General features: G+C 41.7%; 1 protein-coding gene across 3 annotated transcripts in view; it reads left to right on the forward strand.

Annotated features, from left to right (window-relative positions):
* The window catches only part of cntn5 (contactin 5), a 121,547-nt gene extending 98,108 nt beyond the window's left edge, over positions 1–23,439 (forward strand). The window contains exons 13-25 of one of the 3 annotated variants that reach the window (XM_030404720.1): positions 717–861; positions 5,488–5,615; positions 6,027–6,226; positions 8,293–8,413; positions 10,142–10,300; positions 12,804–12,953; positions 13,957–14,027; positions 19,967–20,201; positions 20,304–20,413; positions 20,554–20,740; positions 20,915–21,027; positions 21,747–21,915; positions 22,527–23,439. In XM_030404720.1, the coding sequence (XP_030260580.1) occupies positions 717–861; positions 5,488–5,615; positions 6,027–6,226; positions 8,293–8,413; positions 10,142–10,300; positions 12,804–12,953; positions 13,957–14,027; positions 19,967–20,201; positions 20,304–20,413; positions 20,554–20,740; positions 20,915–21,027; positions 21,747–21,915; positions 22,527–22,630 (1,892 nt within the window). In that variant the 3' untranslated portion in view covers positions 22,631–23,439. The remainder of the gene's footprint in view (positions 1–716; positions 862–5,487; positions 5,616–6,026; positions 6,227–8,292; positions 8,414–10,141; positions 10,301–12,803; positions 12,954–13,956; positions 14,028–19,966; positions 20,202–20,303; positions 20,414–20,553; positions 20,741–20,914; positions 21,028–21,746; positions 21,916–22,526) is intronic. The other 2 variants (XM_030404729.1, XM_030404737.1) reach the window with 2 other exon arrangements.
* The last annotated feature ends 2,871 nt before the right edge of the window (positions 23,440–26,310 follow it).

Genomic DNA, 26,310 nt, shown 5'->3' on the forward strand with positions numbered 1-26,310 from the left:
CCGGCGAACAGATGCCACTCGCACATTCACACAGTCCCCGCGGTGTCTTATTCCACTGAGCAGGTAGCACGCAATTAGCTAGTGGTAGGAAACAGCTGCTCACAGTTTTATACATGGCAGCATGGTTTTAGTTTGTTTTGTTTTTCTCTTACATAAGGTCAGCACGTCTTCAGACACAGGATGGAGCAACATTTTTAGAGAAGAAGAAGAGACAAGGAACATTTCGTTGATGCAGGGTTGTAACTGAGGCAGCGTTGTCACATTTTAAAGGGCACTACGGGGCAAATGTACTGATATCCATACGTTAACATCCTTACATACATACAATATGGACTTATATACATATTGCAGGTACATATACCTGAAATACTTCTGTTCACAGTCCCATAATCATTTGGTCATTTTTGCGGACAAAAGGGGATCAAATGCGTGTCTTTTTTTATAGACATTCTCAACTTTTAGCCCAGAACATTAGTAGTTTTAGTTTTGGTTAGTGTCTTATGCAAAAACCAAAATGCGTTGTCTTCACTAGAAGCCCTGTAATTGTATCAGTAGTGAATTGATTCAGTGTTTGACCTACAGATCAATGATTAAACACTCGTGGAAATAAACTAGTTTATCAGGAGTGTGGGTTTTCCCGTGATGTGCTTGCTTAAATGTCTTTCTTTGTTTTTTTTTAAATGCACCTTAAAATGTTGTGCGTCTGTCTTACGCAGCGTCGGCACCTGTCTTTGTCCACAATCCCGTACGGGTCATCGCCACACTTGGAAAGGACGTGTCGCTAGAATGCAAGCCCAGAGCGTCGCCCAAACCCCGGATAACGTGGAAGAGAGGAGACAGAAGGATACAGCTCAGCAGAAGGTACAGCAGCTCTGTCAAAGCACCGAGTTTCACTCTCAAAGAGGAGTTTTACATACAGCCCCGGTTGTGTCACTTATAGTGCACTAGTATTAGAATTGATAGAAATACACTGTGTAAGAAAATTCACCATTTATATGCAGCTTGTGAGAGTCCCGAGGCTGATAGGGATCCAGCAAGGACACACCAGTGCAAAGATGGGCAAGTGGCTCTACAAACTACTCCATAGCTCTTCTTCTTCTCCTCCTCCCCCTCCTTCTTTCTTCTTCTTCTTCTTCTTCTTTCCCTCCTCCTTCCCTTCCCCTTCTCTTTCACCCCCTCTTCCTCCATCTTCTTGTTCTTCTTCATCTCCCCCTCTCCTTCTCCTCCTTCTACTTCTTCTTCCTCTTCTTTCAAAACAGCTTTAAAGTTAATCAATAAAAACTATGAAGCCTCCTCCCAGTATTGCCTTTATTTGGCCATAATTTCATCATCAGGAAATATATTCAGTGATAATTTTCACTTTATCCAGCCGCAGTGTGTGCTGCGCATCCCATCGTTTCCTACATGTACGATTGTTTTGATAAAATATCCTGATAGAAATGTCTATTTAGGACTAATTCAGTGAGCCGGATATCTGACGTACATCATCACATTGTTGCCATAAAGCTTTTGCCCGCAACGTCGTCTGCTGTGATCTAATATAAGCCGGGATATTAAAGAGATAGATAGACGCGCCGAGGGAGCTGGTATAGCAATTTTGTACAGTTTGACAAATCTTTATAATTGCACATTATATCATCATAACATCCAACCCTCTGCACAGGTACAATTTGTATTATTGAAAAGTAAGAGAAAAGTGTAAAAACTCTCAGGAGAAGAGGAAATTATAACGTGCCTTGAAATATCTCTGAAGCGATGATCCGCCTCAGGCTCTTAGCTGTGCATCTAAAACAGCGATACGTTGGAGGGTGTGTTTTCAGTGTCTGGAGTGAAACCAATAAAATCTTTAGACTTTTTTTTTTTTAGAAGAATTCATGTTTGCTGTAATCTCGGGGATGGATGGCGCACGTATTCTTTGCAGGTAGCGGTAGATTAACTCGAGCTCTGTTCTTTTTTTTTATAAATAGTACGCACAGTTTAGTGAAGAAGAAGAAGAATATTGTTGAAGAAAAGTTAATTGCTGTGTTTAAATTATGTATGAAGTCATGAAAGTTTTGTCTCCCTCAATATTTTTTTTTTATATTGTTTTTCCTTCATAGTTTCATAGAATGAATGCGAGTTTTATCATTCTGGCTCAGGCCCGTGAGGACTTGTATACATGTCTAGTTGTAACGCATCACAGTTTCATTACTGTTACTGAAATTAAGTGTCACCACTAAAATAAAACACCTCAGGTACTGGCAAAGCTCCGGAGACTCGTCGTCAACCCCGCCTCCTTCTCAGGGATGCTGACAATTTGGACCGCACAATTGCATTTGGAATTCACATGCAGTTTGATGTATCATCTTTTATGAGAAACATCTCTCCGTTGCACCTAGAGGGGGGCTGAGCAGGGCGAGGGGCCATCAATCAAACTGAGCGACGCCGCTGAAATTATCAGTCACTGCTGAGCATCCCAAGTTTTGAATGAGTGAAGAGGAGGCTTTTTTCTTTTTTTTTTTTTTTTCTCCAAGATGCAGCAGTCTGCTCAACAGCCTCGCAGCAAGGGCAACCGGCTGATAATCAGATCCTCAAACAGGCAGCGACAAATCTCCGCGCCTCCAACAGGTGGATGGAAATACAATATTCAGGAGTTCGTTTAACACGGCAATTTCTAAGGGTTGTTTGCAAATCTGCAAAATGTTTCATTTTTCCATTAAGAGAAAAATGGTTCTCAGAGGTTATTTTGGACGTCTATTCTATTTTTTTTCCTACAAAGGAGCCAGCTTCCGTAGAGCTGATGGATGGGGATAAGTTAGTGAGCGTGTTGCCCTAAAATGTTGATTAATGACCCGGGCCTGTCTGGATCTGATAAAGCCTTTGAGGTATTTGTCAAACCCTTGCAAATCTATTTTTCCAGTGTTGTTGGCGGACGCCACGGGGAGATTCATACCTTTTTCAAACACCACCATCTAGTTTTTTTTTTGTTTTTTTTTTTTATCTTCACACAAAGTCGTTTCTTAAGAGAGCAGAAAATTGTTCACAAAAAAAAATATTGGCAAAGAAGTTTAGAAGTTAATCTCTCTCCTCAGAGTAATGTATCATTAAGTGCCGGCATTATAAAAGTATGTAGTCCTATTCTCTTTATAATCTCAAGGATGTCTACAGTTAGTGTAAGTTTATCACAGATTCCTCTTAAAACTGCCATAAACACTGCTTTTATGAAATACAAATCCAATTAGACACTCTAATAGGATGGGTTTTTTTTTTTTTTTTCTCGCAATTTAATGGTACTATAGTGAACAAATGAACTGGATAACAACGTGTGTTAAGGGGGTCGCTGCTGAACCGGAGATCAGCCTTGTGAGAGGGGTGATTATTATCCGGAGAAGCGGGAATAAACAAGAGGAGCCGGGCGTTTTCAGGTCTCAGTCAGGGTGACACCTGAAAGGATTCCTGTCATTACCTATAGTAAAGTGTAAAGAGTTTATGGATGGAAACAACGTTCCATTCTTGGGAGAACAGGGGGAGGAATCGAAGCAGCTTCACGTTTATCTAGCATTGACAGCTGTGCTGACTTAATGAAGGTTTGTAATTAACATGGATTTCCACTAATGTTCCCGGCTTTTGTCTCTTAAATAGAAAGTATTAATCCCATTAGTTTGAAAGTATGTGGCGGACTCAATTGAAATCCACATGCTCTTTGTCGCAGCGTAATTTGGATTTTTTTCTTTTTCCTATAGATATTGTGAAATGTCTAATAAACGTGTTATTGGTTAGTGATTCCATGTGTGTGTTGCAGTCTATTGGGTTTCCCCTCACAACCCTCGCCTCAAGATTCAGTCTATATTTTCAAATGCTAGAGGTTTGTGATCCTCTAATGTTTCCTTTATTTCCTAAAGCTTGCAAGCGATTTGCATATTCTGTACACCCAACAGTCCGGATCTTGTCCTTTCTGCCTCAGTGTCCTTGTCGGATGTGAATTTCCTCCCTAATTTGAAAAATGTCTCCTGGCTGCAGATTGCTTCTCAATTGTCTTACGTGTGGCGAGATTTGGTCACGCCTTCGTGACTTTCTCTGTGCCAATTTCGATCACCTTGCCTCCGTGATGAAAGAGCTTAGTGTTGTAAATATAAATGCCAAACAATATGAATTGAATTAAAAGGGCGGGGATGCCTCACAGCCTCTCGTCACTTCAATTGTTTGATTTGGGATGAAATTGATTCTCTAATACAACAAAATTAAAATGTTCATCCCCACCGCTGTAGGCAAGCTTGAAATCACATGTAATATACACATTTGTATCATTTGAATAAAGGGAGGTGTGTACCGGACACTCAGAAGTGGCTCGACATCATGTACATTACTATACCTTGAACGTGATTCCTGCTCTGAGGCCATCTGCTCACACACCTGCTGCCGGTGTTGTTGAATCCTATACTATCTGATGTCGAGCACTTAATTTTCGAAGGCGTTATTTACAAGTCAGAGTGAAACGTTAATACCATATTGCAAGTGTCCTTCAGCTGGATAAGGGGCTGCTTATGAATGCAGGTGCGGTGTTGTTTTTTTCCTCTCTATTACCCGTGTTTCCCGGGAGGACAGCTCGGTGATATGCACATCTCGGTTTGACAGCTTTTGGCTTTGGATTCATTGAACGGAGCGATATTTAGTGTTTTGTCAGGTGGATTTTCGTGATGAATGCAACATTAGATTTATGGAAATATTGCTCCCGCGGAGGGACAAGAATCATGGCGCCTGTTTTTCACTTCACGCTGCGTATTGTTCTCCGCAGAAGTTTCCCTTTAATGATTTTAAATTGTGCCGTAATTGCTCCAGTAGGCAGCCAATTGTGTTCGAGATCAGATAAAGTGCATCTCTGTACCCAAACTGAAAGTCAAAAAGGAAAACGGTGTTCCTTTGTTCTTGACATCAGCGCTTTGGTGCCACGAATTCTCTTCTTTGCCATTACCTTAATCTCTATCTTTAACAGCATCTTTGTTTTAATCCTGCCAAAGATAGGGCTACTTAGCGGTATCTGCAAATCAGGTTCATTATCACATTTGAATTGTTGATTGATCTTTCACTGAATGGGGTTTATTTTGTTCGGTTCCCTAGTTGAAGGTTGCACAACAAACACAAACACTGCTCTTGCCTCAGCATCCTCCGGTCCTCTGAGCTTTTTTCCCCCCCCCCCAACACAAACAACTTACTGTCAGGCGCTTTTTTGTCCTTCAGTTCAGCGATAATAACTCGCTCGCTGTAAACACAATTTGTACTTTATAATTTTTTTTTTGTTGCTGTAGGAATCTCAAGCGGATGACTATTTAAAGAATATCCGAGCGGTTTGTTTTAACTTTTATTTTTCTCTCGTCCCGAGTGATTATCGCTATTCCTGTAGCGCCGACACAACCGCGAACATGTAACCTCATCCCTGAACTTGTAGTGCAACTGCTCGTACGTGAATTTGTTTCTCATACCGGTATTGATTTTTGTGTCGTCTCACAGGATTATGTTGTTACGGAACAACACTCTGAGAATTGTTAACTCCAGCCGAGCAGATGAGGGGAACTATGTTTGCCGGGCAGAGAACCAGTTGGGCTCGGCGGAGATGACTGCCGTGCTGTGGGTAAAAGGTAAGTGATGCCCTCGGGGCCTTTATTTTCTGCCAAATTAGCACAAGTCGGCCACCAGTAAACAGTCCCCAATGTCATACCCCCCCACCACCACCACCACCACCTTTGCTCGGGTGCCAGGAAATTTATTGTGCTTGCTCAACCGTGAACCAAGGGCTCTCACATTCAAGAATCATATTACAAGGACACACTCTAACACTGTAAAGGCTTCTGTCTCATAGAAGCACTGCACACAGTCTAGACCCGAGCCAAGCGGGATATTTATCCGACAAAGGTGAGTGTTCTTGCCCGAGTTAGGGGGGTTTGGGTTCTGACGATTTGCTCCGGCAGTGATGTCACAGTCAAATGCAGCTGCTTGACGCTAGCTCTGGGTTAGCCTGAGGTGACAGTGTAGCAGCTTTGTGCTTCCAGACGCCATGCGTGTGGAGCTCAGCCCGAGCAGAGTGGAGGTGACGGTGGGTGAGAGCGTGGTGCTGAGCTGCAAGGCGACGCATGACACGTCCCTGGATGTGGCGTTCCAGTGGTTCTTCAACCAGAGGCCGATCAACTTTCAGCAGGATGGCGTCCACTTTGAATACATCCAAACAGTAAGAGCAAGAGTAAGAGCAAAAGTAAGACTAAGAGTAAATCTACCATATTGGTTATCTATCTATCTATCTATCTATCTATCTATCTATCTATCTATCTATCTATCTATCTATCTATCTATCTATCTATCTATCTTTATGTCTGTCTGTTTGTCTGTCTGTCTTGTATTTCTATCTGTCTTTGTAATTGTCCAGTATAAGTGTAAACAATTTATTTATTTTATTTCATTTTATTCAATTGACTCCCTGATTCATTTTCGTTCATCTCAACCCATTTAAGCTAAAACAATTTTGTTGTTTCCTTTTGCACTTTTTTTTTTTTTTATTTAATAACTTTTTTGTGTACGTTTCTCATTGCACCAAAACACTTGTTATACCTGCATTAAGAATCAATTTCGCCAAAAGGTCAGACAGCGCCACGTATCATCAAAGACCTGCATCGAATCGCATAATTATGTGTATCAGAGTCTGGCTTATTGTTCTGAATTGGAGCCAGCAAATTGTATCTCATTGTGGAAATGAAAAGACAAATGGAGACCGACTCACGCTGACTTTGAAAGGTAATAAGGGTGGAAACAAAGTCAAAATGAAGCAAATGAATTTGAAATATAATGAAGAAAATCATTCTGAAATTGAAACTTTGATATGGCGACTCTTTCTGGATCTTAATGTTCATTGCTGCTTTTGTAGACGTGTAACATGCATTGCCTTTGTCTCTCTTATCAGCCAGAGGGTCCATTGAAGTCTAAGAGCCAATTTATCCCAATTACCTATTTTTGTTTGGCATCAGTCATCCAGCAAAAGTCAACAGATACCGTGTCAAGGACTCTCTGACGAAGACATATACAATCTCCCAGCAAAACAAAACACACACAAACAAAGAGGCATCAACCTTTGCCTCCCTTCAACATCAAGGTCTCTTTGTAACGCTGCCATTTCTCCTTCACCTTTGAACTTTTCTTTTTGCTTGAACATTTCAGACCTCCATGTTTTACTTGTTCCTTATTACCAGTTTTTAATTTTCTCCTAGGTTGGCACCATATTTGATGTACCAGAGAATTATATATGCATGTCTGTTAAGTTACAGCAACCGACAGAAAATAAAAGGTCACAGCTGGATAACATTATAATGCTAAATATCACTTAATTACACATACATCATTATGTGGTTAATTAGAGGGTCCAGTGTGTATGATGGCAGAATCTAATTGCATTTTGGGAGAAATGAAATCTAATATTCAGAGTGATTTTATCTTTGTGTTTGCGTCACCTCAGCGAGAGCCTTTTATATTTACTGAGGGAGCAGGGCCATGTTTCTACAGAAGCCCAGAAGGGACAAACCAAACACCTGCTCTAGAGAGGGGCCTTTCATGTTATTCATGACGAGGGGTGTTCAGTTGGTTAAAGTCTGCAAACGCATCACGAGATGCCACCACACACGCTGGATCTTTAAGTGTGATCATAAAAAAAAAGTAAATCCAACTTGAGATATTGCTCTTGTTATCTTGGGCACTAAACAGTTTAATGCTTGTTTTCGTATAAAGTTTCAGCGAGATTAATTTAGTTTGATGTTTTAACAAAGCAACATCTCACATCTCCCTCCTCTGTTATATAAAGAGAAAATCATTAGTGTCTGAAGCATAAAATGAAGTTAGAGAGTTGGGAATCCTAGTTTATGCTACTATTCCTTTATCAACAGTGGATGTTAAAATCACATCTGCCCTGATGTGTCCTCTGCTACTACCCGTGCTCTGGAGAGAAAGTATTTGCAGTGACAATCCTTTACAGGCACAACAGATTCCTGGCTGATGCATGGTCTGTAATTTTAATCAGGTTTTGCGCTAAACAGCTGCCTGTAGACCTTGAATTATTCCCAGTCTTGCCTTAGGCATTTCTCATTTCAGCAGAGAGAAAATACAGCTATAGCTGAAGAATGCAGCAGCAAGCGAGCACCTGAATTAAACAGGAATCTCTCAAGCCACATGAGCCTTTACAAGATGTAAAGGAATCACACTTTTTTGTAGAAAGCACATTTAGGCTCACTTAATACCTAGCTTTTTTTATTCCTCTTTCTTTTTCCCCAATTGCAGCAGTCTTCCACCGTGGATCTGATGATTAGGAGCATCTTGCTGAAGCATGCTGGGAAGTATGGGTGCCGGGCCCAGACCAGTGCTGACACTGTGCTGGCAGAGGCTGAACTTCTCGTGAGAGGTGAGGTTGTTGTCTGTCAGTATACCGACACACTGCGACATAGTGTACCTTTGAACTGAACATAATACATGTTTTATCATATTGAAGTATACTTGGGAAGTTTAGACCAGAGGAACTGGAGAAAAGTGCAATCGCCAGGTGTGTTTTTCTTTTTTTTCTTGAGCTGTGAAATTACGTTAACATTTTCTGTGAATCGAAGAAATTAGCCCCTGACAGTAATTTGCTCCTGGTGGAGACATTCGAACAATAACTACTCCCACATTATTACCTCCATTTGACTAATCTTGACAAATGTTTTTTTTTTTTTTTTATAGTCACTGTGATTCAGACGGTTTGTCTGTATGAACAAGTTTAATAAGTGCTGTTAAACTAATTGGCTTAAATGTCTAGTGATCAGAAGAATGAGATCTGAGCACTTCTTCCACCTTTGCATGGCAGGAAATTTGATAAAGACCTGTCATCCGAGAAACACTGAACTGAGCTCTGTTTAGCGTATAGCAGTGCTGATGATAAAAGACTCACTATGTCAATGAATGATGCTTACAAGTTAAATTGTGATGGGAAATTACTTTTAGTTTTAGTTTTAGGTGTTAGATTGTCATTATAAAACGGCAGAAGAAGACACTTAATCTTTTTTGGGATATATTTCTTTTCCATATCATTTAATAGAATAAATCTTTATCATATAAAATATTGATAGTAAAATAGAGTATTGTGGCATTAAATTTACACTGCAGAACTTTTTGTCTCCCCCGTTGCAAGTGAGATAAATTACACAAACACTGTCGACGTGCTCGTGACGCCCTGAGGTCGCTACAGCCTCCAGCTCCGGCTCTTGTTAATGTAAAATGCAACGATACTGCGAAAAATAGAGCCAGACTAAATCAGCACTGTATGAACTGGTTTGGCGATGGCTTGCATGTATCAGAGGCAGGTTTAACTTCAGCCATATCGCCCATCTCCGAAGTATTTAATGATTGTCATTTAACATCAAGCACTAATACAGAGGAGGATTTATGCCGTGGCGTCGGGCGCACTAAAAAACGCGGTGCTGTTCCCATAGTGGCTCAAAATGCATCTTAATGTCCTGAAATGCAAATGCACCTTTCAGTGCCACCTTCTAATGGGCACTTTTTGGGGACACACTACATTGGTTTTCATTGAGTGTACCAGCTGCCAGCTTTTCGTTTACAGCTGTTCCCCCTCGAGTCCTTAGACGTTTGCTGCACTTGCAGATTACATTTACTTCTGAAGACTGAGGTAAACATATGTTCAGCCGTATTAAAACACAGGAAGGTCTACTACACAGTCATGCTCAGCAGAACTGGCAAACTGCCTCCGAAACCCCAGAAAAGAAAGCTTCAGTATCCCTTAATCAGCATGAAATCCTTGGCATCAGATCAGTGTCAGACAGATTCCTGGTTCAGTTTAGTATGCCCGTTTTTTTCTTGTCTCTTGTTTGTTTGCGCAGAGCTTACAACGGCGTATTAATGTCGTCGCCATATGCGTACATCTGCACATCCCTCTTAATGCTTGCACGGATGCATCCATTAGAGTAGCTAATAGCAACAACGCGTGAAGAAGACATCAGAATATGGACAAAGTTAGAGTTGATATAAATAGCAACACAGATTGTTTTCGGTTCTTCCCTTGCGTCCTGGCGTGTGTAGAGAATTGATGGTTCAAACTGGTAATTTAATCTCTGTCTCCTCGTCCTCTTTCCACCAGGTCCTCCTGGACCCCCTGGAGTGGTGATAGTGGAGGAGATCAGCGATACCACAGCCACCTTGTCCTGGTCTCGTGGTCTGGACAACCACAGCCCTATCAGCACCTATAATTTACAGGCCCGCAGCCCATTTTCATTAGGCTGGCAAACTGTCAAAACAGGTAATCAATAGGGAGCAAACTGCAGCATCTAGATCGTTGAGGTTAATGTGGGGCCGTATACAAAGGCCTTAATCCTGCCCAAAGTCAAGTCGGGAGAGGGTGAATCAGCCCAATTTAGAGCAAGGGGACTGCTTTAAGAGACAAAATGACTTGTACTTAATCTAATCAGCATTTGAAATCTCATCTATAAAGTCATGGATCAGATGTCTTTTACTGCTTTCAAACCAGACACGAACATCCACTCACATCTTTTTTTCCTCTGGAAACGGGAACAATCTGCGTTCAGCTGCGCGTTAGAAGCAGCAGTCGCAGGTGTGTATCTGCTCCAGCTGCGTTCTGCTGTGGTGGAAACACGACACATTGGTGGACATGCTAATTTATGACCCTTTTTCGACACGTTAAAGTTAAGAAGACTTTTAAAGAGATGCTGAAGCTAAAGATGTTTGAAAAAAAAAAGAAAAAAAACCTGGCCTTCATGTCAGCATCTGATCCATGCTGGCATTTTCAACCCTCAATATAGATGAGAAGGAAGTGAGATGTCTCACTCCTTAGCTATTTCCAATTATCAGCTCTGGAAAAAAGTGTCAAACACAAGTGTCTAAAACATAATGTTACTGATTAAGACTTTTATAAAACAGTAAATGATGAGAAGCCTAGGTTTACTCCACATTAAAACATGTAAATTAAAAAAGACCTTATCATACTGTATCTCTGACCAGGACTTTCCTCTCAGACGCCTTTTTAAGAAGTTAAAATTCAGTTCTACTTACAGCCGTCCTTGCATTGTCTGATCTTGGCTGTTTTTCAAAAGAACTTAGCAAAAAAGTAATTTGAGCCAGTATCAAATGCCATCGCCTTGAATTTTATCCAGTGTCATGTCATCATGGAGTGGGAAATTAACCTTTTGGGCTTGAATTATAACACTTATCCATGTTCATTTGGTGTAAATGCAACGTTCACCGCCTTAAAATGAATTAGCTGCCTTTTTTTTTTCTGTACCTTGACGGAAAAACCATCAATTACTATTACTTAGCGTTAAAGGATGAGGGCTTGCAGAGCATTGTGTGTAATCCGTCTTAATATGCGGTGTGATAATAATAGCCGAGTTTAAGGTGCGATAATGATTCATCCCCACAGATGTATAAATCATACTTTGTGTACACTCCCCTCCCATCATGTCTGTTCAACCACATTTAATTCGATAAAGCACAATTAGGACTCTGTGATGTATCGTCAGTGTTGAACTTGTTCAGATTAGCATAAAGGGGATTGGGCTTTTTTCGGCTCCCACTCCTTACAAACACAGTTATCAGCTCGTGTTTGAAGAGCAGCTTGCTTGACGGAGTGGTCTCATTGTGAGCTGCTCCGGACGATAAGGATGTAAGCTCCGCTGCTTGACTGGATGCCGCCTTAGTTAGCACAGAGAGACCCCCCTGGTTCATTTGTGACACGGATATGCTCTCAGTCAATGTTTGTTTGTTGATGCAGGGTCAATATTGACAGAGCTTGATTATAGCGGCCCTATGGCAACTAGATTAGGTGCGTTACCTGCTTGTAATTCAATCCACAATATGTTCATAAAACTTGACTTCTATCTCTCTTTAGGATGTGATTTATAATTACTCAGCTCTCTGAGTCTCTGTAGATACTATGAAAGTTGATTGGGAACAGCTTCCCCTCTTCGTAATGAGTTGCATCTTAAAATTTGCTCCAAAGCTGCTAGAAGGACACGTTGTTCAAAACAACATAGTATACCAGGTTCCAGGTAAACTGCATATCGTCACCACCTGGTGTCAAAAAAAAAAATAAAGGATGGCAAGTAACAGCTGCTCTGGAGGGGACGTGTAATGCTGTGCAGTCCATAAGAACTAAAACAATGACGTGTTTTGTTTGTCTTTGTTTTTTTTGGCTCTGTTCGCCAGCTTACTGGATTTTAAAATGGAACAATGGCTACGAGGTTCAAGTGTCGACTCGCAGCTTTTACACACAGATATCCACAATTTTAGGGAACAGAAAGTAATTAAACGAGTTTGCGAAAAAGTCCTCATATTTAATCTATATAATCCTTTGCAGTTAATGACTGTCTGCAGGCTACAGACATCAGCACACGCTCAGTGTCCTGCCTGCCCTTAGGCAACGGAAAGATATGTTCCCCATACGTGTAAATGTAGTATGTTGGCATTCTGGGTTATATTGTGTCAATTAAACATTGTTATTACAATATATTCACCTTGTAATCACATATCAGACTGATATGAGGAGTTGATATAGGCTGATTGCTTTGTCTGTATGTTAAGCATCGTTCTTTTGAGAGACTTTGTATTTAAAGGGCTATGAGTCCTACACTCTTCGCTCAATATGGATCTATACACTCCTAAACACCCATAAAGCTGAGCAGTTGTCCTCAAGGAAGCGTACGTTTTAAAATCCCCTCATAATCTGTACAGAAGTGCTGGAGCTCTTATGCGGCGCTTGTCTTGATTAACAACACTCTTGTGCGCAGACCCCGACCCGGTGACGGGGGACATGGAGTCGGCCATGGCTGTGGAGCTCAACCCCTGGGTGGAGTACGAGTTCAGGGTGGTGGCAAGCAATGCGATCGGGACAGGAGATCCCAGCGCACCATCAAGAGGAGTTAGGACTAAAGAAGCAGGTAAATCCTCCGGGCTGTCAGAGCTGGATTTACTATACACTTCATTCAAGTCCCATTTTTGACAGACATAATCACCCAGGCCAGGAACTTGTTATATAATATACTGAGTGCAAATTCCAGCTGATGATTTATTGTAGCTACAGAGCTCACAGTAGCTGTTGCCTCCACATGGCACTTCATGACCATATTAAAGTCCCATTGTTAATATACTCTATTTTAATTGGGCAAGAAGTTGAAAATAAGCTGCTTACATGAATTTCAACAAGTTTAGTGTTTCCGCTAAAGCAGCCAGTCCCTTAATGGCCTGAGGCAAAGACAGCAGAAAACACTGTTTGTGGTGGGCAGAAATCGACTGAGACAGGCTGGATGAAGCGTGCCGCTTCGCTTACTGCTCGTTTCTCGTCTATAAAATGCAATAATTACAAAGGTCGTCGGCCATTTGACAGTACCTTATTTAATCTGTCCTATCTCTTCAGCATAATTAACAGACTAATTACTGTATCTGCGCACAGTCGCGATAATCCGTCCTTAAAGTTATAATCCGTGATCCGGCATAGGGGTGCAAAATTCAAATTACCGCAGTGGAAGCTACTATCACTCTCAGTTTTATTGACAGTTATTTTAATGAATGCACAAATAACACTGAACTATAACTATACTTTTCTAATGTTTTTCTTAATGTCATTCAAGGTTGGTTTACTTCAGTTATGTTTTAAACACATAATGAAAACAGTGTTTTGTTTTCAGTTATGATCTATCGACTCACAAAATACATTTTTAATCGTTATGACACGTTATTGTCACTCATTATGAGTTGTGTTTTTATTTCATAAGGAAATTAGAGATAACTTTTACATAAATGTAGCTCAAACGTAGGGGCTTTCAAGAACGTGTACTACAACCTGGAAAGTATATTTTTGTATTCTTCCTCAGTTGTCAGAGCACATTGAAGTGAGTTTTTGTGCGTTGGGTCATTGATATTTAACCTTTCTGTTTCAAACAGTCCCATCGGTGGCACCAGCGAACGTTAGTGGAGGGAATGGCCGCAGGCATGAACTGGTCATCTCGTGGGAGGTAGGTCCGCTGCCAAACTGCTTCAGCAGCACAACATGCAGAAATGTGCAAAAGCACAAATGTCACAGTGGGTCGGGGGGGTTCAGTAAAGCAGAGTAAGATTTTGTTGAATACGCAGGAGTTCAAGGAAGCTTTTATTTAGTCTACTCTCACTTGAAGATAATATTTGCAGTTTCCTGTTTTATCTACGGATGTCATCGACATGACATTCAAACTGTGGAATGTTTTCAGACCTCTTAGCAAGGATATAACAATGACATACTGTATATCTAATGGAAATAAATATATTTACATGCTGTATCAGATTCCATTCATACATTAATTACAATGCAAACATCAATAATGCTAAAGTCAGTGGGTCAACATTTTAAGAGCTAAAGATGCTTGTTTAGAATAGTCTTTGAACAGCCTTCGTTTTTAGTTTTTTATGATTGTTTTATTTTATTCAGATTATTTCTCAGGGACTGTGCACATTAATAAACATTACTGTAAATATGCCAGACTGAGCCATTAGGATGGTTTTCCTCTCAAACACAGCCTTTAACCTTTTTATCCCAATGAATACGTTTCAAGTTCTCAGAGGAGATGCTCGGACATTAGTTGCTCTTTAGTAGGAAGGAAATAGAAATGTGTTTTTCTTCTCGTGCACCTCTGAAACAAAGCAGTGCAGTATTTAAAACCCTGGACATGAAATACCAAACTTCCGGTTCGGATTATACGTCATTAAAAATGAAAAAGATACCTGTCGGCTGTAAATATCCACCATTCGATGTTAGAAAGTCTCACCAAGATTACAAATGCGATCATACATTTTTTATGTTACAGGAATTTATCATCACTCGTTATTCGGGATTCTTTTTTAACCTGCGGGTTGAGAATCAGTGTTGTGAGCCAAGAAACAAACAAATAAACCGACTGAGACAAGGGTGACTTCAAACATCCGCGCCGAAACCGCAGCTTTGCCTGTGTTCCCTCGGGAATTCGACTGTCACTAAGTAATAAATCCAGCATGTGGATGTGACTTAATAATCATGTAGAGGCTGCTCCTACTGCATGTAACAATCATTAAAAACCTTCACTTTTTGTTGCCTGGGAATACTTGTCAGACATTATTAAGGGGGATAAAGCACCGTTGATGGACGAGGCTAGTTCCTTGTGGTTCCTCAGCTTGAAGGAAACGGTCTAATGGTTTTAAGATATACAGATGATTGCATTACTTTACAGTCAGTTGCATTCACGCGAGGTGAGATGTGATGAGTCGCTGCGGTTTTTCTCAGCGCGTGCTGGGGACCTGTGTTTGCTTGCTGTCCTATTCCCAGCGCCATCAAAGTGGGATCTAATTAAAACATAGAGGAAAGTTTTCTGCTGCGCGAGTGACACAATGATGAGAGGAGTCTGGAGATGTTCCTAAAATGTAGGAAGACAGTTGTAGTGAGGGATTTGCTGGCGTATTTAAAGAACAGAGTAGAGCATAAGAAGCTGACATCTGAGCTCAGACAAGTTCTAGCCTTTGATAAAAATCTTTTACATTTCCATTCTCTGTGCTGTCTCAGGGAAAATCCTACTGTGCACAGGAAGTGATTCAATTTGGGAAGTGAACGGTTTATTGTGATTGGGCAGAAGAAGATTTGACGCTTGAAATTTAACAGAGTAGTTATTTGTTTGCAGGGATTATAGTTTTCTCTTTTTTTAGACTTCAACGAAAAACAAAAAAACAAAGATGGATTATTTGCATCCCACTTCCAAACATTGACAGGTGTTCTTCACTCGGATTTTTATCATCATAGCTTTATCCTAAGTGTGTCAGCTCAAAAAAAAAAGAGGGGGATTATTTGTCAACCCCAGATAAATCCCAGAAGCAACCAAAAGTAACTCCTCAAAGAAAACAAAAGTGTTCGAATGTAGAAAGTTCCACACATAATAGTTCATAAGTAGTATATAAGGTAAGAGTCATGGAGGTCAAGTTCCAAAGTAAATGTTAAACAAGCAACTTTCTAAACTGCATTTAACGCAGCCTGGTGTTTGAGATTCGAGCTGCAGTCTAATTAAAGTAGTTACTGTATGCTGTGATTTAATTTGGCTTTAGTCAGCGTTCCCTCGCAAGTCTTAATGTGTTGCTGAATGATTGCTCTAAAGTCAGAGTAGCATGTCGGCACCTCCTTGATACAGTATCGAGCTAAAAAGGGGCACGCACACAGTTGTTTAATCCTGTACCCTGTTTTCTACTGTAGCCATCCTTTTCAGCAGCACATCTGACGAGCCAAAGGTTAAAGAAAATTACCCAGGTGCGAATGCACTGAACTCCCAGGAAGCCGTGACCCTTCTTATAGAAAAAGGCAATAAAGATGCACATTAAATCCAGTGGGGTAACACAAAGGTGGAGGTTGTAGTCTTGTGAGCTGTGTGGGGGCTCAGGTGAGCATCCATCATTAAGATAAAGTGACCTTTTTCACCTTCTGAAAGGGAAGATGTGGGAGACCCATCTGCTGCAGTATCCACATGCTTTTCTCTGACTTGAAATACTGACTGTATATGATAACTTTTGCCAGATTTCAATATTATCTGTGGATGCAGTTTACAGGGTCTTCATTCAAGATTTGAAGATATGCTGTTCAGGCTTTATCAGATGCTGCTTGTATACACACCATTCAAAGTCGGCCCCTCTCGCCCTGCTTGAGACAGAGGAAGAGAGCAGCGGCGGTCGAGCAAGCCAGACTGAATGAATAGCGGGAGCAGCATTAGCATAAACAAAGAAGTGGATCAGGGAAATAAAAGATGATTTTCTGATTGTTCACGCCGGGGCAAGTTCTTAAGCACAAATAAACATGACCACACCTCCCTACATCCCTGCAGGAAGGTGCCTCATTGTTGGATTTTTTTTGCAAAAAGCTGCGGAAAAGAGCGCATCATTATGACCGCTGTTGTCTCTGCTCTGTGTGCGCTTGTGTGGCTGAGCCCCGCCCTCAGTCAAACAGACACAGACTGGCAGCACTTTATGGCAGATTGAGAGCAAATCAAGGAGACAGCGACATAAACCGGTCACTATGTCTAGAGTCCCGACCTCACGCCCCGCTCGCTGTCATTGGCTGTTGGATACAAACCACCATCTGAAGGTTGACACCCAGAAAATATCCCGGACCGAACTAACCCTAACTAGCACAATAAGAAAATGGGCAAAAGGCAGGTTCTCTGTAGATACACACTTCTATTGGGTCATATGCTTATTATGAAGGATTACTTTAGCATGACTCTGTAGATCCTGCTGGATAACTTTAAAGAGCTTGATTCCAAGTGTTAGTTGTGCAGAACGTCATTACAAGCAGGGCAAAAACTCCCACTTTACAATTAATAAAAGCACAACCCCAGGATCAAAGCTCATTGCATTTTAAATAGGGTCTGACTTTATTCTGTTAGAAATGTGTTTAAACACCCAGGGTTTTACCATCTGAGGGCACAACTTGGTCGCAATTGCCAAATTTGCTGACGAAGCTTAAAGGAGGCCAGCTGGGCCGTGTACTACACAGAGCTGCATCAGCCGGGGCGAGTGATTAAGGTGTTGTGAATTGTAAATGCGGTCCCACCAGAGAGGCCCGATGATGATTAACCTTGAATCTCAGGAGTCGTTCCCAATAAATCCTGCGATGTTTATGAATATCTGTTTGTAATCTCAATCTTGACAATGGTTGTACAAAATGTAATAAATCTCACACCAAGTAAAGAGGATATTAGTCTGAACTGTTTCCAAGTGGACAGCTTGGCTCTCAGCCAGTTTCAGGGCACAGCATGTGCAGAATTACTATGAGCAAAGCCGAGAATTTGCAATTGAGATCAGTTGAAGGATATATTAACAGGGGAACGGTGAACAGATGTGGAAGCAACTGACAGTTATTCTTGTAGTTATTAAGTATGGGAACCCAACTGCCACTGGGAGGATAACCTTCACATGAGGAGAAGTGCCCCTCAGTGGCACATTATGGGGGATAATGTCCATTCCAGATGGGATGGTGTTTGGTGGAGACCATTTCCTATTTATAACTCAAGAGTGTCATTAGTGTAGCGAGTATAACACAATGACAACCTCCTTACGACATTACGGATATATACAGGACCCCATGTTGGAAGAACAATCGAGGGATACTTGAAGTTACACGAAACCATAATTGGCGCTTGGTTAAAAATGAAACCCTAATAAAGAGTAATTTCAATTCATGCAATAATTTGAGTAATTACAAAAAAGTGGTTCTTAGTGAAACAGATTCTTACCCAGAATGCTCGAGGGTTCTCTTGATGAGACTCAAGGAACTGTATATCAGCAGCCTTTCGGTTACAAACCTCGTTGATTGAAACGATTTGTTTCTTCAAGTGCCTCAGCATGAAAGTGAGTGTGAACATTATTTAGTCTGCTCATTTATTTTGATTCATTTTTGCAATCAGATCAATTCTGCACAAGTGCAGGGGACACAATAGTGAACTATTAAACTAATCCTTTAAAAAAAGATGCTTCTTCTCTGCCCATTGTGAGGTTCAGTAACTGGTCGCCCATCAATAAGTCTGTCGGTTTATCACGGGACGGTGCTGAGACGCTCCACTCTGTGCAGTGTCCTCCTTTTGGTATGTGGCATTTTAAGTCGTTTTAGTTTTGCCCTATTTCTTCTCGTCTCTGCTAAATGCTTCTGGAAATAAATCAGGACTTTGTCAGTGATCAATGGAGATGGATATTAAAGGAGACGGAGCAGGAATGTTAGCCCCTTTTTGGCAGTCTGGGCATGCGAACGCGTGGCAGTTCTGCCTCTCCAATCATGTGTGGAGAGTTGTCAGAGCTGGACGGCCATGGTGGGCAGGGTTATTAAGCAGGATGAATGACTAAACAGTCTCTGCAGCTTCATTCAGCCGTCTCATTAGAGTCGACGGTGAGAGACTGCTCTTTCTCGAGGAGCCATTGGGAGGGCCATTAGTGTTGCCCCTACAGTCCTCGTCACTAAGCCCAGCAGGCCCCACAATTTCATCCACAAGACTTACCTCAGTTGTATCAGCCTTCTTACTGTGTCCACACTTATCTGTGAAGATATCAATTCCCAAACCCGCAAGTGTTCCTAGACTTAACTAGCTAATTTGTTCACGCTGTTTTTTTTAAAGACCCACATTCCTCGGCATCTCTTTGAAAGCCTCGCCAGCTCCGATAATAACTTTGATGGAAGCTAATTCATTTTCACTGATCATCCCTGTAATTAGGCAGTCGTGGTGATTGGTCGTCGACTCAAACGTGAACCACATCTCTATCCGCCGCGAATCCCTCTGTAGACTGGATGGCTAATTTGGGCGGTGCCCACAGGGTACAATATTACTTTGAAGCCTATGCAAATCAACACATTACGGCAGCAGCAGCATTTGTTGCCAAGAACAGGTGTACAGGTGTTTGTCATTTATTAAATTTAGCCAAAGATTTAATACTGCAGCTCACATTTTAATTAAATTCCAGCTCACTTAATAAATTGGCATTTGATTTGATTAAGCACGGAGCAGCTGTGGAAGACAGCTCCCAGTTTCACCACTTCAGGAAATCCGCAGATAAGTATTGAGGCCGGCACACAAAACCCGTGTCCCAAAAATCCTCCTGTCAGACATGGAAAGATAAATAGCTACATAATGGGCACAACTGAGCCAGATATGATTTGTTTCCATTACCCGAGACTGACTGCATCTTTATTAACACTGGCAGACAGTTACAGTAAATTGCTAGCTGGTTATGCGGGACTGCCATAGAGGGACATGTTTTCTGTTCAATGAGAGCCTTGCTTGCTCAGAAGAAGCCGTTCAAATGAGGTAAATGTGCAAATAATGCACCTTCAGTCACAGAGCTGAAGTGCTGGAAAGCCAGTTTGCACTTTATCTCAGTGAAAGACACCCCATGATTGCTCCTCTCTCTCCGATGTTTTCAGCCAGTTTCGGAGGAGTTCCAAAATGGCGAGGGCTTCGGGTACATTGTCGCATTCCGTGCCAATGGAACCAGAGGCTGGAAGGAGAAGATGGTCACTTCAGCCGACTCCACGACATACAAATACAGAGACGAGACGTTCCCTCCACTTACTCCCTTTGAAGTGAAGGTCGGAGTGTACAACAACAAGGGAGATGGGCCATTCAGCAGAGTTGTCATCATCCACTCTGCTGAGGGAGGTGAGTTAGTGTTTGCGGTGGCTTGTTTTTGTAGAGAGCAGAGGGGGGGTAGTTTTTAGCACTGTACGACTGTCAACATTTTGACTTTGTTTCGTTTCACAGAGCCGAGGGAAGCGCCGACTGATGTGAAAGCTCAAAGCATTTCTTCGTCGGAAATCAGGGTCACTTGGAAACCACCCAATCCTGGCCCCGGAAGACCAAGAGGATATGAGGTGCTCATAAATTATTTGCCCGATCTCATACATTTACATAAAGTCTCCTGACATTTTCCGCATGCACGCTGCAAATGTGTGCATGAGAGCTGAGATTGAGAACAGCAATTGTTTCAAAGTCATCCGTAACTGTTTAACAGGTCAGCTACTGGAAAGACATGGAGCAGGAAGAGTCGGGACAAAAACAAAGAACTGTGAGGAACGAAACGTCCATGGTCCTGACGGGACTAGAGGGCAACAGTCTGTATCTCATCACAGTAAAAGGCTTCAACAGCATCGGCCAGGGTCCTGCCACTGCTGCTGTCACAGCCAAGACCAGGAAAGCCCGTGAGTACAGCGCTGACACTAATCATGTTATGCTAAATATAGTATGGAGGCTACCTGTTAAGTTCGCCCTAAATCCCCTTATAAAAAGTGTAGTAATTGACCTAGTTGGTTTAAAAAAAAGCTGTTTGAAAGTCCTGTTGAATTTGGACCCTGAGCGTCGCATTCTGTCCTCAGCTCCTGCTCATCCTCCGTCCAACCTCATGTGGATTCAAGAGGGCAACAACGTATCGTTGAGCTGGGACCCAGTGAAGGCAAAAGACAATGAATCTGATGTCATCGGATACATGGTAATGATCGCTTTCTCGAGTTCTTTCATTTCATAGCGTTAAAAGGTCATTTTTTTTGTATTTTTTCAATCCTATTTTCCCATGTTTATGTGTCTGTGTGACTGGGGGACAGCATCTGTTGCCCGTGAAAAGGGCTGAAAGGTAAATCCCCGTGTTAGATGTGAAAATATCGGGAGAGGAGCGAGAGGTAGGGCAGAGACATCAGAGAAGCAGGGGGATGGTAAATAGAGCCAGAATAGAGCCAGAACATTTCTCGCAAATAACACTGAGAATCAAAGGGCTTATTCAACCAAAGCAGGGCTGGTGGTGTTTTAAATTCTCAAACCAAGATGGTTTTGGTGAGTTAAATTGAATTTTTATTAAATTACTGTTTCAGCAAATGGAGTCTGGTGGCTTTGGATCAACAAAATACACCTAATTCTCAAACAAAAAGGTCCATTTCTTCCCATAATGTTGTTAGACACTCAGAAGAAGAATTTGAGTCGGTGACACAAACATTGCTATAGATTCATGTTATGGTCTTAAGTGTGAATTGTTTTAAAGTATGTTTTTGATTTACTGTCAGTTTGGTTTTGATGAACTTATCCGAAATTAAACTAGAGTCCAACTGTGGGTATGCATGTGCACAGTCTTGTCATTTTGACTTTGACAGATATGTACTAACAAAGTAGCACATCGTTTGTACTGTTGATTAAAACGGGAGACTTCCTTGCCTGCAGGTGTTACTCAAACAGGAGGGCAGAGGCCACAACCAGGTGACGAGGACCATCAACCCCTCCACCATGCTCTCACTGCCAGAAGGAGGCACCTATATCATTGAGGTGCGCGCCCTCAGCGAAGGGGGAGAGGGAGCGGTCAGCTCCCAAGTTCGATTGGTCACCTCCTCCGGTAAGCTCGTTAGTCTCCTCCCCTCGCAGCCGCACACTCCATTACATGACCTCTGAAAGACGATCTCTATGCACAGGCTGTTTTCTCTTTGTAGCAATCTTATGTTCCCCCTTAATTGAGTCGCCACAGCTGTTGAGCGAGCCAAGTTTTCTTAGGCTAATACTGTTTTAATTACCTCGCCCACACAAGCCTTCCTACTCTTGCACAGCCAATTAACTTCCGAGCAACAGGACGAACTGAAAGTTTGCAGCCCTGCGTGTGACGTGACCAGCCAGCTTCTCGGGGCGATGGATTTCTGTTTTCTTCCTCGTTTCCTTCACTTCCTTTTTCTCTTTATTAAGCAGGAAAGACTTTCGTCCAAGTGCCAAACTCCATTCATTGAAAAGATCAATGGAGTTATCTAGCATTGAAAACGTATGCACTTCAGACTTTTGGTTTACCATCTTTACTTTCATCAGTATTAACTCTCTCTCTCCTGAAGTGCTGCATCTTATATATTATACATAAGGCGGCTGGATGTGTTCCAGCGTCTACAATACAGCACTTAGAATTACTATGACATGGATGACCTGAGAGCCTTCATCAATATCCCTCTCTCCTCCGTCTCTTAGGTGTTCGAGCAAAAAGCAACCAGTGCTCAGTGCACCGCCTGCCGCAGAGCCTAACATGGACAGCACTGCTCCTGGTTCTTCTGGTGCCTTCAGCTTCCTGGTGAGGCCACTGTGCCATCCTCATTGTCATGAAGGGAGCCACCGGTCTTCCGCTCCCTTATTCCCTCTGACTGCCTGCTTGCTTTGGCCTTACCCATCCCAGCGGGCCGGAGGCCTGCCAAAGGGGGTTTAGTCTGCCAGTTAACATGCAGCTCTTCACAGTTCATCCTTTTACGTTCCCCGTTTCTTTTGGAGGCCCTGGACATTTTATTTGCGCATTTCTTTCCAACATGACGGTAGTGTCGTACTGTAGTGTACATTGTGTGGAGAGATTAATCATTTACTTTAACATCACGCGTTCCTCTCATTGACTGGCATCTAACCACCTCCAGACGGCTCCTACAGCTCTGGGACTCTACAGAGCGTGAACAATTCCTCGAAAGCTGCTGTGGTAGTAATACAGGGATCAGCCGGCCTGTTTCTTTTCATTACTTATCTGCATCAATTTACCCCTTGGCTGCCTAACAAGCAATGCAGCAGAAGCTCAGTAGAGATAAGTGCATTGTTTTCTTATTCACACATTGAGGAGAAAAAAAAGTTTTTTATGGAACCGAGAATCTTACTATTTCCAAGACTTGCTTTTTTGTACATTGTGTTACCTTTAGAGAAAAAAAACACAGTGTTGTGTGTCAGCTATGTCAAACTCTCTGTTTTTGGTAGTGGTTAAGCAACGCTTGGTGATACAGTTTGTTGACTGTTGGATGTATGGAAGTAGGAAACAGGTACTTACCTGTAGTGCCCAAACACTAGACAAAGACAACTCTGTAAGGACTCTTGGTATCAGTACAAATAAATGTGATGTATATTTTTTAAATGCTTGTTGTTTGTAATTTCTAACTGCTATTAATAACAAGTGATCAATTGGTTGATGTTTTGCATTAACTCATTAATCATGTTCTCTGCAAAGTGTTTCTTCAAAGCCAAAGGTGACATCTTCAGAAAAGATATTCAGTATACAACAAATAAAATAAAAGCATCGCATTTTCATGTTTGAGAAGGTGGAGACAGACATTTTATGATAACTATCAATGCTACATTTATAGTTAATTAAACGTAAGTCGATGGTTACCATTTATTAAGAAGTTGTAAAGGTTTTTAAACATCAGTTGCAACTGTACAATAAACAGTTGCTTAATAAAATGTATCAAGTATGACATTGTTAACAGTCAAATGACTATTAATTAACTACAAATGTACATTTTATTAATGATGTATTGGCTGTTATAAAGTGATCACCAATGTTTGCCATTTTAGTTCTATAAATAGAAAACAATGAATAGTGGGGTTAGTTTCCGAAACTGATACCAGCATTGAAAATGCGTCTGATACTGCCTAAAATGCTGGAATAAGTGTCGGTGGGTACACGAGTCATCGGTGGGTATCCGGATCAGTATTGAGAAGAAAAAAATGGTACAGGTACATCTCTAATTAACAGGTAAAATATATTGTTGATACATTTTTTTGCTTACAAATCAACTAGACCTGAAGAATATAATTAAAATACAAATTCACAGTGACGCTTTCGTTCCGAATTGCATCTAAGTTTGTAAGATGTCTCTGGTCTAACAGTTCAGTCAGACAGTTCTGCATTTCAAACACACCTCATCTCATGACTTATCCAAAGTCTGGGTTGATTGAATTCCGCACACGTGGAATTAAAGGCCACAAAACTTTGTGTGATAAAAGAAGCATTGCGGAGCCAAACGGGGGTAACATCAAGAGTATCTCTCCCTCCTCTCGGGCTCCTCTCTTGCCTTGTCTGCACTAAAAGCTTATCTCTCACTGGGCAGAAATCCAACTGAATTTGCCTCAAGTGTAATTAATGGTAGAATGGAGATCTGAAGTTCCTAAAGCCTTGTTTGCGTGAGCAGACCTTTTTTTCGCTCGCTGTGCCTCCAGCTCCCTGGACTCTCCATTACAGAGTCAGAGTAACCTGGCTCACCCGCTCAGGTTCAGACAAGGGTACCAGCTCACCCACAAGAGATAGGACCACACAGCAAAACAGAGGACGAACACTGCTCCGAGCAACGTCTATCCCGTGGATACTCCTCTTCGCTCAGACCTCTGTGTTTTGGTTACATTCACAAGGGGAGGATGGTGAGGTGGGTCTCCTCGTTCTAACTTGTACATCATTTCCGTCTGTAGTGCAAAGCATTAAGCTGTTTAATGTGGATGGAGAGGGTTTTTGCAGTGCTTTCAGCCTGTTCAATGACGTCGGCTCAAACACATGCCTCCACACAAGTGCTAATGTACCGACCTTTAATTATTCATGCAGCACCTGTCTGTGTTGGCGCATCTGATTTATGATAATGGATTATGTATCCTGCAAGGGGACCCATTTGGTTTGCAGAGCCAGAAGCTATAGTGTCAGCAATTAAAACATGAACTCCCCTTAGGTTAATGTCAGTGTGTGTGTGTGTGTGTGTGGGTGTGGGTGCGTGTGCGTGTGTGAGTGTGTGTGTGCAGGATTTACTGTATTTTTTTGTTATCTACAGTATGTTATGTCGATGATTGATTTCAGAGCTAATGTTTGTTACTTGGGATCAACATCAACGTCATTTTTACAGTTTAGATTTCCAGACTTGCAAGTTAAATTTTATGAAACCAGCTGCTTTTAATCACTGTTTTTCACTGAAATGTTCTTTTAATTTTTTAGTGACTTAAATACAGAGGTGGTCTAATTTACTGTCATTATCTGTTTCTATTAATCTGATAATTGAATGCCAGAATTTAAGCTTAAAACAAAAAAACAAAAAAAAAATAGTATTATCAGCAGAATGTGAAGAAAGAATATTGTTGACATTGTATCGAAAACACATATGTACTTTGTTGCTGAGATGTCTTCTGAAGTTATCGTGCTAACCAGCTAGCCGCAGCCCCAGCCCCAGTTTTAAAATTACACATTGTACCTCAAGATCAGCCAGCAGACGTACACAAGTTTAGATACTTATTTTAACAAGTAAACACGAGGAACTCACAAAATGGGTGCGAAAAAATGTTTACATAGTTCTTATACCTATTTTCTTTGCCTAATTAAAAAACACAACCGTACACCTTCTTTTAGCAAACTAAGACGGGCTGAGTTGTCTCGGTAACTCAACATAAAACACTTTACATTCATAATCAACATGGTTTATCTTTCCACAAACACCTCTGGTTTGGTCAAAATAAATCCTCAAATCACGTAATCAAGTGTTTTGCAAGCACTAACCCACGCTTTTCCCGACTCTTGCTCCTCTCCTGCTTCGCACCTCTCACCAGTCATGTCCTGGTCAGTGCCGCTGTAAATCACCTACATGTTGTATCCGCTGTCATCAAACTGGCCTCTGGTCCCAGTGTCATGTCGAGGCTGCAGAGCTCAGGTGAGCAGAGCAATGTTACCTGTGATGACTCCTTGGCTAACCGAGCTAATGAGCTAATGGCAGCTAGTCGCTACAGCTAAAGATAGCTAGCAATTCTGGTTGCTCTGGAGCTTCCCTTCAATATCCTTGGAGCCACATTGAATTCTAGCCACATCTTACACATTGCCCCTTTAAGGAGTCACGCGTCGCTGGAATTGAATTAACCTCTTTCCTTGATAGGGTTAGCAACACACATAATCTAACAGCAACCCTGAAGCTGAGGGATTCGACATCGCCGCTCCAAGGACACTTCAACGGGACTGACACCCAAGGACGTACGGCCA

Source organism: Sparus aurata, chromosome 2 (genome assembly GCF_900880675.1).
Source record: "Sparus aurata chromosome 2, fSpaAur1.1, whole genome shotgun sequence".
Lineage (NCBI taxonomy): Eukaryota > Metazoa > Chordata > Actinopteri > Spariformes > Sparidae > Sparus > Sparus aurata.